Genomic DNA, 15,391 nt, shown 5'->3' with positions numbered 1-15,391 from the left:
TCGTGCTTTGTGATAAGTTTTTGTTTAACCAACGAGGGAGATCTGAATCTCAGCATATGCTTTTATTTCTGATGAATTTTTTTTAATGAAAATTGCAATGGAAAGTGCTTATAAAAGCTAAGTCAAAGCTAAGACAAAAGCTAAGTCCAGACCAGCCCATTTCTATATCCAAGACTGAACAGAAGCTATGGAAGATGTCCCAACAAATTTCCCTACCCTCCCACCAAGCTTTTAAAGATGAGGCATGGTACACTGGCTCATGAGATTCTCTCTCCTTGTAGGAATATTGAGATTGCAAGTGCACACTTGTTGGGACAAGTGGGTCTGCTCCCATCTCCAAAGGAAGTCCTGGCTTTAGGTGGCAAGGCTGCACCCTCCTGTTCGGTCTCCCTCTCAGTCACTGCTCAGTTTCTTCACCTTGGCTGATCATGCTTTCCCCAGCCTCCATGAAAGTTCCCCATTCCGTATGAACGCTGGAGGTGAATTCTGGTGTCCCTGGTCCCTCTTCCAAAGTGACTGACAGGTTGGAAAGGGGAGAACCCCTTTCCTCCATCCCAGGTTCACACAATTCAGTGCCCCAACTCAAACACACACACACACACACCTACGTTTCTTCTTCCTCCGTCACATCTTGCCAACCTAAGTCTTATCGCCACCGTACTTCAGGTTTTCATTGTCCCTTTTTGCAACTCATTTAAATCCCTTTTATGTTGATCTAAATCCACACAACATAGTTAAACCATGTTGAAATCTATTCAGCTATCACAACCCCCTTCAAAGAACCTTGAAAGTTTTGTGTGGGCAAATGTTATTTGATAGAGATTCCAGTCCACAGAACTACAGTTTAGAGGTCATTTCTTAGGAGTGGTGACTTTCAAACGAGTTTTCAAATGTGCTTAACTATTTCACTATACCTATTCCATCTCATTATTGCCATTGTTCCTCAGACCGATTGTTCAGACCCAGAGACCTCCCCCCTAAATAAAACCACATTTGACTCAAATTTTAGTTTGGTTTTTGGCAGAATTTAGGCCACAACTTTATTGATTAAAGAAAGTGCCTGGTTGCATAGGCTCTGGTTTAACTAGCTCCCTGCACCCTTGCAGGTAGCACTGACCCAGAGCTCTATCATAGGTCAGCCAAGGGTGAACACCTGAGGTAGGTAGAAAGCCCGGGTACAGGCTATGTCCACTCCCCAGATTCTCCCCTGGACTCAAGCACGGGCACAGCCCCCTCTTGGGGGTTGACCAAACCAAGTTGGGTCCGTGGATTCCGTTAACGGAATACCTTTCACGTAGGGATGGCGAGACCATTCTCCCATCCCTATCACCTGAACCAGTGCCTATCTGCAACCTTACAAGTTGTGACGATTTGCTACGCGACAGGTGAAACCCAAATGGCAACAGCCAATCAGCCAAGTGAGGAAAATTCCTGCCGTGCCCCTGCCCCAATGACAGATGACACACAACGGCATATCAAGGTCAATTGCAAAATGCCCTAAATATAGGGAGAGGTGGGTGGGTGTTCCGATGCACGAGCCAAAAGAGGAAGCTCAGATTAAACCCAGCAATGAGGGACCTACCAGTTGGGTGTTGTGGCTGTCCAATATACCCACCCACAACAAAAGGGTCAGTCTCCAGTTTTCACCACAACACGTGCCCTCTTTTAGGGAGGACACGCTTTCCAGAAGATGCTTAAAAATGTGAATTGACAGTTAATGAAATTAAACAAAATGGTGCACATTTTATGTTATGGCTTGGCCATTGGTTTAAGGTAATTGATTACGCTCCTTAAATTTTTCTGTTATACTAAATTTTTTTAATTTAGTATAACTCTATATCCCTCCTAATACAGTTTGCAATACAGTGGTACTTCGGGTTAAGAACTTAATTCATTCTGGAGGTCCGTTCTTAACCTGAAACTGTTCTTAACCTGAGGTACCACTTTAGATGATGGGGCCTCCTGCTGCTGCCGCGTGATTTCTGTTCTCATCCTGAAGCAAAGTTCTTAACCAGAGGTACTATTTCTGGGTTAGCGGAGTCTGTAACCTGAAGCGTCTGTAACCCAAGGTACCACTGTAGTCAAAAATAATAGCAGCATTAAAACAACCACAATCAAATATCATACTGAACTGGTTCTTGTGCCTTTGGGAAAGAAGTATGCAAAAGGAGGTGACAACACAGGCAGGCTTGTCTGCACTACATGCAGCTGATCTTTTCACTTCTCCTTCCCTTTGAAAGCAAGGAGAGGGCCACAAATATGGCGTTGCCACCAGCGAGTGCTGTTGCAAATGGCTCACTCTTTTCTTAGTGGGTAGACATTTGGGCTCTGCATAGAAATGTCACAGATCTACTGCTACCCCTTTCATTTAATGACCTTCTGGCCCCGATTGTTTATATTTTATTTTTCCCTGTAGGTCTAGTCCAGAATAGGTTATGCCACAATAAAACCATTTTTTTCTCCAACAGAACAATGTGGCAACTATTCTGGATTTTATTTTCACAAATAGAGAGCGAGTGATGATTTGGAAAATATGGAAACATACTTTCAAAATGACAGATTGTATAGATGCAATTCCTATGAGTATGAGGCATGATCCATATTGTATGCACGTTCTTCTGCATAAATCTTAGTGAAGATGAACCATAGTACTATCATACACAAGAAATGGGAATCTGTGCATACTTATTATTTTTGTTATTTGTTAAATGCCTATTCTTTCCGCACACCCTAGCTCTTCCCATATCCTCTCTCTCAAGTACATAAACTTGCAAGAGGTCAAGTTACTTGCAGAACAAAATGCTGAATGGAAAAAGAGCAGCATGCACGGATCTGTGCCTCTCATGGCCATGTATTTGTATTGAGAGGGGAAGGGAGGAAAGGGGTATTGGATATGAATGATCCTTCCTCACATGTCACAGCACAGGTTAACAGAACTAAGGAGAGTGGTGGCTTCCCACCTCCCTGCTTAGTATGCATACATAACTTCTCCATCCTACTTTGGCATTGACAGAGCCAGTGCTTGACTTAACACTAACAGCCAGTGTGCCTACACCTCTATAGGAAATGCATTGAACAGCAATTTCCCTAGGATTGGGAAGTCTGATAATGTTATAGTCTGTGTTTTCAAAATAGCACCATCAGTGGGCAGATTTTTCAACTGGGACCCTTAACCAATTATGGTTGGAGGTGCTGGCCTTGACAATTTAGAACCAGTTATTAGGAAAGCTAGTTTTAAAGCTGGCCCTCCCAGTGTGTTTGTTAATTGCTAAAGGTGAATAGGCCAAGAAAACTATCAGGGTGGTGATGGCCGCCCTTACACGTGGATATTTAATTAGTCTGCTTGCTGATAGAATGTGCATTAGCCTTGTGGAATCACTATAGGGGTGTGACAGCTTCCTGGGACAACTTGGATGGTTCAGATCTGGGAATAGCATGCCTGGTCTCCAGGCAATTTGGAGTGTTGTAGGAAGCTAATATATATCAAAACCCAAAAGGGATTTCTCCATCACAGGAGTCTAATCAAAATGTCATCATATTATAAGTAGCGTAGTTGTCCCTCATTCAGACTGCATCTTGAGACAATTGCCATTCTCTGTTTAAAATGGTCTTAACCCCCTCTACATAAATACTTGCTTTACATATCTTAATATTGTAAATTTTAAACTCATCCAGCTTCCAGTTCCCCATAACTTTTATACATATAATCAGATGGAACATATGACAACCACCACCATGTTTGTACCCTGCTCATCTGACTGGGTTACCTCAGCCACTCTGGGCAGTTTCCAACATATATAAAAGCATAATAAAACATAACACATTGAAAATCTTCCCTAAACAGGGCTGCCTTCAGATGTTTTCTAAATGTTGTATAGTTACACATCTCCTTGACATCTGATGGGAGGGCATTCCACAGGGTGGGCACCACTACAGAAAAGACTCTCTGCCTGGTTCTCTTTAGCTTCACTTCTTGCATTGAGGGAACCGCCAGAAGGCTCTCGGTGCTGGATCTTGTGTCGAGGCTGAACGATGGGGGTGGAGATGCTCCTTCAGGTATACAGGGTCAGGGTTGTTTAGGGCTTTAAAGGTCAACACCAACACTTGGAATTGCGCTCGGAAATGTACTGGAAGCCAGTGTAGGTCTTTCAGAACCAGTGTTATACAAGTGTGTGTGTTTAAACTCCTTTATTTTTATTTTTATAAAGCAGCAACTCAGTTAAATGGAGTTTAAGTATTGGGATCTCTCACATTTTACTTACGCATCTTATCTCTTTCTCTTCTCCCATGTAGTTGCCATGTATCGAGAACCATCTTTGCATGATGTTGGAGAAACAGTGCCAAAAGCTGGGGTGACTCCAAGTAAAAGCACAAGTGCATCGGCAATAATGAATGGAGGCAAACCAGTTAACAAGAGTAAGACAACATAGCCAGATCCTCATGGGTATTGTGACTTATTGAGCTCTCTTAAGTACGGCTGAGCATTTTATCCTTGCAAGACTGTCTCACTCTGGTGTCTGCGGATCAGCTGGAGGCAAGCAAATGCTTGCTCTTCACTCGTCCCAAACTAGGTTATTGCAAGCGGATAAATCTCAACCCGTAACTCCTCCTACAGCAAAGAAGACACCTGGTTAACCAGCTGAACTCAGACCATGGAATGCCCTACCAGATATGGAATGCCTTTTTAATATCTTTTCTGTGACTGTGACACCTCATGTGAATGACATACTTCACAAGTACACTTGATATCCTGCCTGCTGACAGTTACCCATAACCCCCCTTTTGAGTCCAGGAAACCCATGTGTTTTAAGTTCAATTTTGTAGCACACAAAATAAGTAATTTCTAGATAGATGCTGTAAACCTGTGCTATTATGAATTTTCTCTTCTTCCCCCTTTTTTACAAGGCTGCTCGCTCTGCTGTTTGTGTGACTCCTTTGCAGGGATTGTGTTTCTCTCAGAGTTAAACGTTGCTGGTGGCTTAGTTCTGAAAAGCAATCAGGGAATCAGGGGAGCCTTCAAAACCCTATTCGGAATTATACCTGTCAAGGAATAGGATCATTGTCTCAGAGGTACAAATGGGGATTCGGCGTGAATACTCTCTAGTGTGTTCTTGAGGTTGGCATTACTGAGAAGGGAAAAGCATCAAACATGGCCGGTCAACAATCTCTCGAGGCCAATGTTTGACATCCCCTGCCAGTTTCTTTTTGTGTGTGTGTTTTATACATATCACAGGCTTACTGGTAATGGTAACATTTGCCTTGCCCAGCGAGCAAGACCCACACATTTTTGGGAAAGTGGGTCCAAAGAACTCTGTAGGCCTTGTAGGCCTGAACTAAGGCTCATTTTTCATCTACTAGTCCTCATTATTTGAAAGTTAAAGGAAAAAAATTAAGATGAATGAAAATTGCGCTACCTAAGTCCATTTTGAAACAATAGAATCCTTCCTGTTTTTAATGAATGGAACGTAATCCCATCCTTATTTTTTTTTGGCTGTAGTCCACTCTCTTACTCAGCAAAGCATGGGCAAGGAAGTTACTGTGTTCTTTTTTGCAGCACCAATGCAAGGGGTAGAATATACTTTAATACTTTCAGTGTTTTAAAAAAAGAGGGAAGTTTTTCAATGGGACATATTTAAAGAGTTCCTTTGTGTTTCTTTCTAAAAAAGCTCAGCATGCAGAGTTTAATGCTCTCTATATAATTTCACCAATACCACGTTTCCAGTCCAGCTTTTTAAGATAATATATGCCCACCAAATTGCTAGGTTTACGGTGCCTTGCCTTGATCTCAGTATTCTTTCCATTGTACTACATGAACCTAGGAAAATTCTAACACAATTACAAAGCTAAGAACTTTTACTATTTGATTGCTTAATAAAACAAATACTGTTGATATTTCCTGGATATCAGTTTAAGAGTGGGTTGAAGCCAATTGAGAAGTGAAATGACAAATGGCCAGAAGTCTTAGGAGACATGAGAAAAATGCTGTTAAGACGTTAAGTAAATTGGTAAAGAATTCGAAAGTGCTGATTAGAAAAACTTGATAAAAGCAGAAGGCATGCTATGGACCAAAATGTACCTCAGTTCTGGAAAACCATGTATTAGACTATTCGGTGTTCATTTTCATGTCCCCCCCCCCCCCATTTCATTTTTTGAGACTGTGTTTTCAGAATGGCTTTTAAAAATTGTTTCACATTTACATCAATTATGATCTGTTGAAATGTTCAGCCTGCTTAGGTAGTCAACTAGATTCAACATTGGTTAACTCTTGACGCTTACAAGATTTTCATAACAGCTTCTATTTTAATAAGCAAACACTTGATATACATCCAAGTAGGTTATGTGATGTTGCTTAAGTAGAAATATACAATGTAAGCATTCAGACCAATTAATTTTTTGTTTTATTTCCATTTAAGACAAGAGACTGTTTAAGGTTGGTTCTTTTTAACCAGAAGAGTGAAGCACATAAAATGATGCTCAATTTTCCAAGCGCTTAAAAAGACAAAAGAAGAAGAAACTAAAGAGGTGTTTAAAAGCTATGAAAACGGTATGTGCACAAAAATAAACCCTGAGCATCCTTTTACCCTGTGGCTTTCTCAAAACACTCTCTTGTGTTCTCTACCACATAGGGACAAAAAGGACCAACTTCCCCTCCATTAATTGGATGTTCAGGGTGATCAGCAGGTGGTGTGGCCTTCTCATGCAGGTACACTTATGCGCAAGGGCTGTGTAGTAAATACTGAAACTGAAGGTCTCTAAACTATCCATACTTTGCTCTCAAATGTGAAATGTTTTGTGTTATTCTCTAAAGACTCAGTTCCAGCAGCCTGCTGACTTTCCTTCTAAATAGACAATTAAGTTTCTATACTGTGCAACTGGAATTAAAACAAAACAAAGTTATAAAACAGGAAAGCAAAATAAAAAAGATGTGAAATGCATTCTTTTTTGCAAAATTTTGGAATCAGTTTTATATTGGGGGATGAAGAATGGGAGAGGCAGGGGTTGGGTATACAGTTGACTTTAGCACTGGGAAGTATGAAGATGGTATCCTATCTGGTCAGCTCATGCAACTGATCTTATAAGGCCAGCATAGAAAAAAATTTCCGCCCCTACTGCATCTTAATCCAGACTGCACTCATCGCAGTATGGTCTGTTGGGTCTACCCTGCACTGGCAATTCTTCATCTTTTCATCTATGGAGAAGCTCATGAGACATAATCAAAGTTCTGCAAAATGGGATCAGTATCCTTTGAAACACAACAATTTAATTTCCAACATGCAAACTCATGTTGCCAAGCCAACCGGTTGAGAGTGGCTAATATAATGTTAAGGCTGAGTTTATTTTTGTAATGTGAATGGTTGGCGCTGTACTGTAAGTAGAACACACAATGTCACCCTTGGCATTCTCTTCTGTGTCTGGAAGGGTCTTAAACCAGTGGAGAACCTGTTTCAGCACAAAGGAGAGGATTCATTGTTTCTTGTGCTTCAGTTACTCCTTTAGGTTTGTCTCTTGTCTCATCTGCTGCATGGGAAGAGGATGGTAATGATGAACTGCATGTCGTAGGCTATATGTATCAGACCTGTTGGTATGTACTGCTAAACTGACATACATATAAGCAATGAGTTTGTCTGCATTGTACAGTTTGTGTTTATTACCATTTTGTTGTATACACAGATGCAACATATTGAATAAAATATTTGTATGAAGGCATATTAAAAAACAACAACCCAACATTTGATATTTTACCCCCCAAAAAAGTTGTGCAAAGTAACATTGCATTGGCAGCAGTATAAACAAAACATCATGTATATAGTTTGGCAAAACTCAATTCTCTCTCCTTTGACCATGCCAAAGAAAATTTTAGCTCCTTAATCTATTACCTCTCTTGCTGTTTTCCAGGACAACATGTTGCCATTTTGTTCCCTCTCAAATTAATTTCTGTCAAGCAACACTTGCTTTTCAACTGTCTGTTACTTGCTAAAGAACTGTACCAGTAAACGTGATGGAATCAATTTGTATTTGCAGGTCAAATGTGTATACTGCCATGTAAACACCATGTTTGTGTTCCACATTCTCTCAGTTTGCATGTTTTGTTGTGTTGGCTTTAGCTTCAATCCCCGCAAAGGAGGTAGCATTATCAGCAATGAACAAATATGGTAATGACAGACCCCAGCCATGTCATGCAGTTCTAATTGCAGAGGGAAATCAGACATTCCTCTGATCCCCAGACCTGCTTGCCCTGATGGATTTCTTGGGCATATTGGGATTTGCCATTCATGCCAGCAGCTTCTTATGATGAGATACATGAGAAAGGCAACCTAGATGAAGGAGCTCTGAGCATGGATTAGAACTTGCCTACCCCAAACTCATCATTGGAACTGGATATCCGGGTGATGGACTGCAGCAGGATAAGATTGCACCTTTCATCCTTTTAGCAGTAAAAACAACAACACTTTTTTACTTTATTCTGCAAAATCTCATCTAAGTCCATGAAAAAACCCATTCCCTGCTAAAATACTGAATTAAGTACCACCTTTTGTTCTGTCTAGGAAGCATCCACAACACACAGGAGTTCTCACTAGCCCACCAACACTCATACACCCTTATAGGGATCTAATAGGGAGGTAATATATAAAAGTTTGCAACACACTTTAGGATTTTGTGTCCTTGAAGTTACTTTAAAACTGACATAAAGTATTTGTATGAAATTATTTTTCCCTGCATCAATTTGATTTAACTTCTTTAGAATTATATTGCTCTATAGCAAACTATCAAGGCATTAAAAAAATAAATGACTACTTGCTATAAAGATTTTTGCCTGGGGTGTGTGTGTATATATTGAGGGGGGCGGGCTCTTCTTACCATATGGGGGAAGGTTTTCACTGCCTTAGTGCCACTATGCTATGGCATTAGGTGATTTGGCTTACATGCCTTCTCTTATATTGCACTGAAATGCTTTTCAACTATGTCCTGACAAAACACCAACCATCTTTGGATACTTAAATACAATTTATTTTTAGCTACAGGTATTTCGTTTAAAAATCAAATTCTTGTGATACTTTTTAAATGGAGGTATTTTATCCCCAAATGTTTAAGATTAAGAGTGTCATCTCCTGATACCTTTTTATTTGCTTCAAAGCAGGTTTGGGGAGAGAGGCTGCTAATTTGACCAGAGCAGCGGTGCAGGAGTAGTGGATGCTAAACCCTTTCTTCCCATGCTTTCCCTCTAGGCCCCACCCACCTCCAGCTACTTTTTAAGTTATGAAAGAGACAGCAGGAAAAGTCTCCTGCTCTGTGTGGCGTTTGGCTCTTAGTCTTTAAACAGACAAGGTAGGATATGGAAAAATACCGTCATTTTGGCCCTGATTATCTCTTGACCCTATCAGATTATTTTGCTATATTTCTGCTGCATATGCAGAAATTCAGCAAGTGATAATTATTTTCATACTAACAACTTGAATACAGCCTGCTTGGGCACATCCTTCCCTGAAGTGGACCATGGTTGTCCACAAATTATAAGTCACATCCTTTCTGAACCACGTGAAGAGGAACAGGAACACACCCACCTTCAAACTTTGGGGGGGTGAATTTATAAGACCTGTTTGCACTGGATTGAGACACATTTCTTGAATACATATTTCCTGGGGGAATTCTCATGAGAAAAGCATTTGCACTTGCAATGTTCCACCTGTGCTTTCAAGTGGCACCATCTCGGAAAGACTGTACCACTAATTATCCCTGAACATTTTCGTTGGGTTCAAAATTATATGTTGGGTTACAAAACTATACGTTGAATCTTAGATGTCAAGGGAAGTGTCACTTGCAGATTGAAGTGGGCAGTATATAAAAGCAACAAGCCAGCTTAGTTTATATTTCTGTATGTATGCCACTCAATCATATAGCCAACGACAATCCTCATTATGGCACACATAGTGAACAGGCTATGCAGGCAAGTGTATGACACCCAAGATGAAATCTTACAGCCTAATTAACTGTAGTAAAATACATTCTCGGAAAAAGGGAATGAAAATAGATGCTTACCCCTTCCTCCAGGTAGGTGGCTGTTGCGGATCCTGGTGCTCGGTCGCAATCCCTTGGATAGCCAAAAATGCACATGGCCAGGTGGCCATTGGGGAATTGCCCTGGCCGCCTGGGGGTTCCTGCCAGCTCCTGCACTTTAAATTGGCCAATGAGAGGCCTGCTCTGGGGGGTGTCCTCAATGGCTGAAAGAGCACTGGCTGGCCAGCTGCCCGAGCAGCCAGTGAGGCATAAAAGCCAGGCAGCACCTTCCCTTCTCTTAGGTGAACTGTCTATGCAGGCAAGTGAATGACATCCAAGATGAAATCTTATAGCTTAATTAACTGTAGTAAAGTACATTCTCAGAAAAGTGATCAAAAATTACAACTATTTTGTTCCCACTGGACAAATGGCTCCACGATATGAGGTTGAGATGGTATATGGTTATCAGAGGCATTATTTCATTTTTCCCCACTTCACTATGCTTCCTCTTAAATCAGAAATGTGCAAAAGTTGGTGAAGAGCAGCAACTGAAGGGGCAAACCACAAAAATGCACAATGTTTCAATAAGATATTGCAACTAGTCTATCCTGAAGTTTTTCCAAGTCATAATTGTTCTTCTTTTAGAGCAATTTTGGTGGGTGGACTCGCTAATTCCTCGAATGTTTACAAAATTCTCCATTGTAGGGAACTCATTTTGATGGCTTGCCACTTTGGTTTGTTTGCTCCCGACTGCTAAAGGTCACCCCCTTCATTTATTTAATGCATCACACATTGCACAGCTACAGCCCATGTTATTTCACCGTCTTAAGCAGGGTGGGGTAGCAATAACTGCTAGGGGTTAAGAAAAGTTCACTCTCATACTTGTGTGGGATGGGAACACTCCTGCTTTTCATGTTACCCTGTAAATGGCTAAGAAGTCTCTGTAATGACATAAAGGATAGCATTAGTAGTCATGATACACATGCAGTAGAGTTCTATAGGAAAGCATGCCAAAGCCCACTGAAACCAACGGGTTAAGAGTGCCATTTTTGGTTAGTATTATCAGTTATCTGGTTAGTAATATCAGATTGTTTACATCAGGGGTCGCCAGCCCAGCAGCCATGCCATGCCATGACATCCATGAACGCTTCCTCTGGTGCCCATGGACCGGGACCCCAGACTGAGCTTTCACAGGGAAAAGGGTTTCTAGCCCTCCTAGAAAGAAAGTTATGGGGTAAAACATGCAGGTAACGTCCAAGCGATTTCTGTGAAATGCAAGTGAGTGCGGTATGGCCATTTCCTCTGGTACTGAGGGCTTCCTGTTGCTATTTGATTGCAATAGCCTGTGAGTGTGTGTGTGCACATGTGAAAAATACATATTGTAGGATTTCCACAATCAGGACCAGCAGGCCATAGCTGACTTTCCAGCCACTTGCTGGTGGTGGCTGTCTCTCTAATTTTGTGTTATTCCATACTCTACGCAGCATTTTGTGTTACAGCAGCTATTTTGGAACTGGTGTGACCAACACTCCCGAAAAATTTGAAATATGCCCACCCATCCAAAAAAGGTTGGCAACCCCCAATTTACATAATCAAGCCTCACAATTGTTGCTAGCAATGGTAAGAACTATAGTAGTGCAAAGGACAGCCTAAAGGCAGCTACATAGAGGTCTAAATACCACTGTGAGTCGGAAACCCAACACATCCTAAGAATTTATACAGCCAGCCTTGACTTCTCTCCTGCCTTTCTAGAAGTTATTTCTACCAGTGGAAACACAATTTCTGCTCTTAGCTACAGCTGACTAACCATAGTGTCAGGATGTTAAAGAAGCAAATACAGAAGAATGCTGCTGGAACACATTAGGAACTAATTGGGTTGTTCCTATGTGCACCTACATGCACAATGCATGCATTACACTGAGAAGGTGGTTAATATGTGAGTTGAAGGTGTGAAGGGAGCAAATGGCCTCTATGTATGCAATTATTTACCAGCCCCCTAGTTCACACCAGTCATCTGATGAAATCAGCTTGTGCAATATAAACTGGTGGTAGGCACAGTTTACATAAGCAGCAAGAAGAAGAAAAAACGTATCCCAAAATATTCCTATCTGCCCATTGATACAGTGCATCTGAATGGAGGTTCTCCTCTTTGAATTTAATGGAGCTGCCCTTCAAAAGGAGATAATACACTGGGTTTCAGTTTCCGTACTTTTTATGCTCAAAGTTCAGACTCCCCCATTACTGTTCTGCCTCTGTAAGTATTTTAGACCTTGGAGCTAATACATTAAAAGCTAGAGAGAGAGAAAGCACAGTACGGTGTCCAGTTTGATTGGTGGCATGTTTCCTAGCTCAAGGCCGTTTACAGTTTGCACACACCTACAAGTAAATGTGGCTGCAATCTGATGGCTCCAACCCTTGCATGGAACTCTGTATGCACAATGGAGCCCAACTTACGCGCAAAGAGCATTTCCTTTTATCAACAAGAATCAAAATCCAATGCATATGGCTGAATTTTGATCTGGGGCAAACGTATCAAAGTTGTCAGTCAGGAATAACATTTATTTTGAGCCCCTTTTAAGCTAAGTGCCCATTTAGCAATTTGTTATACAGATCAGCATTGACTGTGCAATGCTATCATTCAACTATAACCAATGTGGCTTAGATCCAGGCACAGGGAAGCCGCAACTATGCCCCATATTAATTGGACTGTGGATGTGCCAGCCAATACCTTCCTACATAAATAAAGCCCAGCATTAGATGGCCATTGCAGTTGCTCTAGGGTCACAAAAATCACATGTCTAAAATATAAACATAGTTTTATAGACGTCTCTAGTCAAAGCAGCAAACCATAATTATGAATTATCGCCTCACTGGAATCTTCAGCTAATACTGTATCAATATATTTTTGGAAGAGCACTATTTGGAGTTTAAAGATGGCATAGAACAGCGCTGAGGAGTATCTGCCTGATTATGCATGCACATAACTCCTGTTTAATAAATTATGCACAGACATTTAGAGGTCACTGAGTACAGGCTCTGATAAGAGGTGCGTCTTTTGCTTTTAAAGGAGACAAGAAATGGAATCGCATGAAGGGTTTTCTCCGTGTGTGTGTGTTGTGGGGGGAGGGAATTGTTCATACCCAGGTAATACTAGCTTCCTATAAACATCTCACACTTCAGCCATTTCTTTAAGGTAGCGGCTTTCTCTTTAAACAGTACCTGCTCGTTCTACAAAAATAAATTCAAGTTTTTACAGTAATTAAGAATATATATTTTGCAATGGTCTTTCCTCATTTCTGCATTATGGGTCAACCCAAAAGCTGAATATAGACATCCAAGTTGTTGCAACAAAATAATATATTAAACTTTTATATCTGGATACAAAGGTCTCCCCAAACATCTTAGCAAATTTGCTTTTGCCATCCTTTAACACAAAATGTAAGCATTCTTTTTTTAAAAAAAGAAAAGAAAATGTATGTAATTTTTTCTCTCTGAGGAACCAAAGGGCTGCCAATTTCTCCATGTACAAAAAGTGATTCTATGTAAATAAAGCAGGGAACTCCCCGAGAGCTGTGCATTTCTTTTTCCATAATTCAATGTGAACTCCACACTGAGCAGCATTTCACCACTAAAAATAAAATTAAAAAATTGTTCCTAAGACTGAGCTATTTGTATTTATTGTTCTAAATCCACAATTTCAATTTTCTGTGCTGTCCTGTTCTAAACGCCTTTGACTCTCTACACAATCACACTGAACAGATGAACTCAGGGCTGGCATCAGGTTTGGGTAGCTGGAGAGGCTAAGGCTGGGCTCCCCAATGATATATCTGCCCTATATGCCCTGCATTCCCCTTTTCTTTTTTCTGGCCTAGTGCTCTACCACTAGAAGACAACTTTGCCCAGGGCCCTGCCAAACCTGGATGAACTGCCCTTCCTCTGGCAAACCTTCAGTTTCATTCTTTCTATTTTTAAAATGGTAAGGCTGGGTGAATACTAGGTCTGATTATAGTAGTTAATGCCAGGTGCATGTAACACACATTCCCAAAGTGGAATCAGTTTTCTTTTCAGCGACCAGGCAGCAAGTACTGTATTGCTAATGTAACACAACAGGGTTATCTGCACAGAATAGCAAAGCCAGGAAAGCCAACAAGATGCCCTCCATATGCTGATGGAAAGCAGTTTTGCAGAACTTGTGACTGTTAAGCCAAACAACACCAGCAGAGCACTCAGGACTGGGTATTAGTCAAAGCTATTTTTGCTGCCTGCCTGGGACTGCTAAGACAAGGGAGCAGCCACAATATATGGCTGACGCTTAAGGCTTGCTGTGCAGTTCAGGGTATCTTCATGTGATCAACAGAGCCAAGAGACATAAAGTGATAGGTCTGCTTCTACACAAGACTTGTAATCCACACACTCATGCACCAAGCCACCTAGGGGACAAAGAGGGTCAGGAGGCTTCGCTATAATAGCTCTGCAGCACAAACACATGCTGGGCTTCAAATCTCCCCTTCAGGATTGCAGTTAAGCTTACTAGCAAGTATTGCATTCTTGTAATTAAAATCCACTTAGTTACCTTTTCGGCAAGTCCTAAGAGCAAGAGGAAATCCCCAAGAAGCCTGCCTTGGCCATTATCCTCTAGATGGCAAGACACTCATGACAGTATATTGATTTATTCAGCCTGCAAGAGATCTGATGGGCACACAATGTTCCAGGGCTGTTGAGAGGTTCTCTCAGCTGGGATGGGGAGTCTGCAGCCTGATTTTACATGGGCGGGGAGAGCGTGGAGGGAAGATAATGAGGATGGGAGGGAAACAACTGGAGGGGGCGAGAGCCAAAGCAGATGACAGGATGGAAAGGGGGAAGCCCCATGCAAGTGATCAGACCATGGGCAAGAGTGACCTGACCCCCAGGAGCCCAGGGAGTGGGAAAGACCAGAGAGAGGCAGAGAGAGGCTTTAGCCATGCAGTCCCTAACAGAAAATAAAATTCCCAGTCCTTCTTTATGCATTTGGAGTCCACAATACAGATCGCTTGGGAGCTACAAATCTGTACATACAACTGGCACTTTGCCAAAATCTAAGCTGTGGCTTGGCAAACTTGCACAGCCCCCCCCCCCAGGCTTCCCACAGCATCTCAGTGAAGAAATCAAATGTGCAGGCGCATGGCACTGTGCTCTCAGGCTTGCTCCAACTGCTGAAATTAGAGGGACAGATTCCCCATTGTAGACTGCTAAGTACATAGCCAAGTGACAAGGGCTGGCACTAAGGCAGTTGCCAAATCAGTTCTGCCCACAATTTCTTGCTGCTTCAGTCACTCCCAACCTCTACCACAACCCTCTCAAACTCAGCTTCCCCTCCCCCCCCCCAGCCGCAGCGTGTCAGAGCACAGTTCCTCCA

General features: G+C 41.7%; 1 protein-coding gene and 1 long non-coding RNA gene across 4 annotated transcripts in view; both read left to right on the top strand.

The window, feature by feature from the left end:
- Positions 1-8,806, top strand: part of FGF14 (fibroblast growth factor 14) — a 297,609-nt gene extending 288,803 nt beyond the window's left edge. For all 3 annotated transcript variants that reach the window (XM_081908297.1, XM_081908298.1, XM_081908296.1), the window contains exon 5: positions 4,294-8,806. In XM_081908297.1, the coding sequence (XP_081764423.1) occupies positions 4,294-4,430 (137 nt within the window). In that variant the 3' untranslated portion in view covers positions 4,431-8,806. The remainder of the gene's footprint in view (positions 1-4,293) is intronic.
- A 1,018-nt stretch (positions 8,807-9,824) lies between these two features.
- Positions 9,825-13,654, top strand: LOC309368358. The gene is made up of 2 exons (XR_014167727.1): positions 9,825-11,243; positions 11,406-13,654. It is a non-coding gene; the product is annotated as an uncharacterized lncRNA (long non-coding RNA).
- The last annotated feature ends 1,737 nt before the right edge of the window (positions 13,655-15,391 follow it).

This window comes from Podarcis melisellensis, assembly GCF_964234715.1.
Source record: "Podarcis melisellensis genome assembly, chromosome: 4".
Taxonomy (NCBI): Eukaryota; Metazoa; Chordata; class Lepidosauria; order Squamata; family Lacertidae; genus Podarcis; species Podarcis melisellensis.
This window is presented reverse-complemented; position numbering and strand designations above follow the sequence as displayed.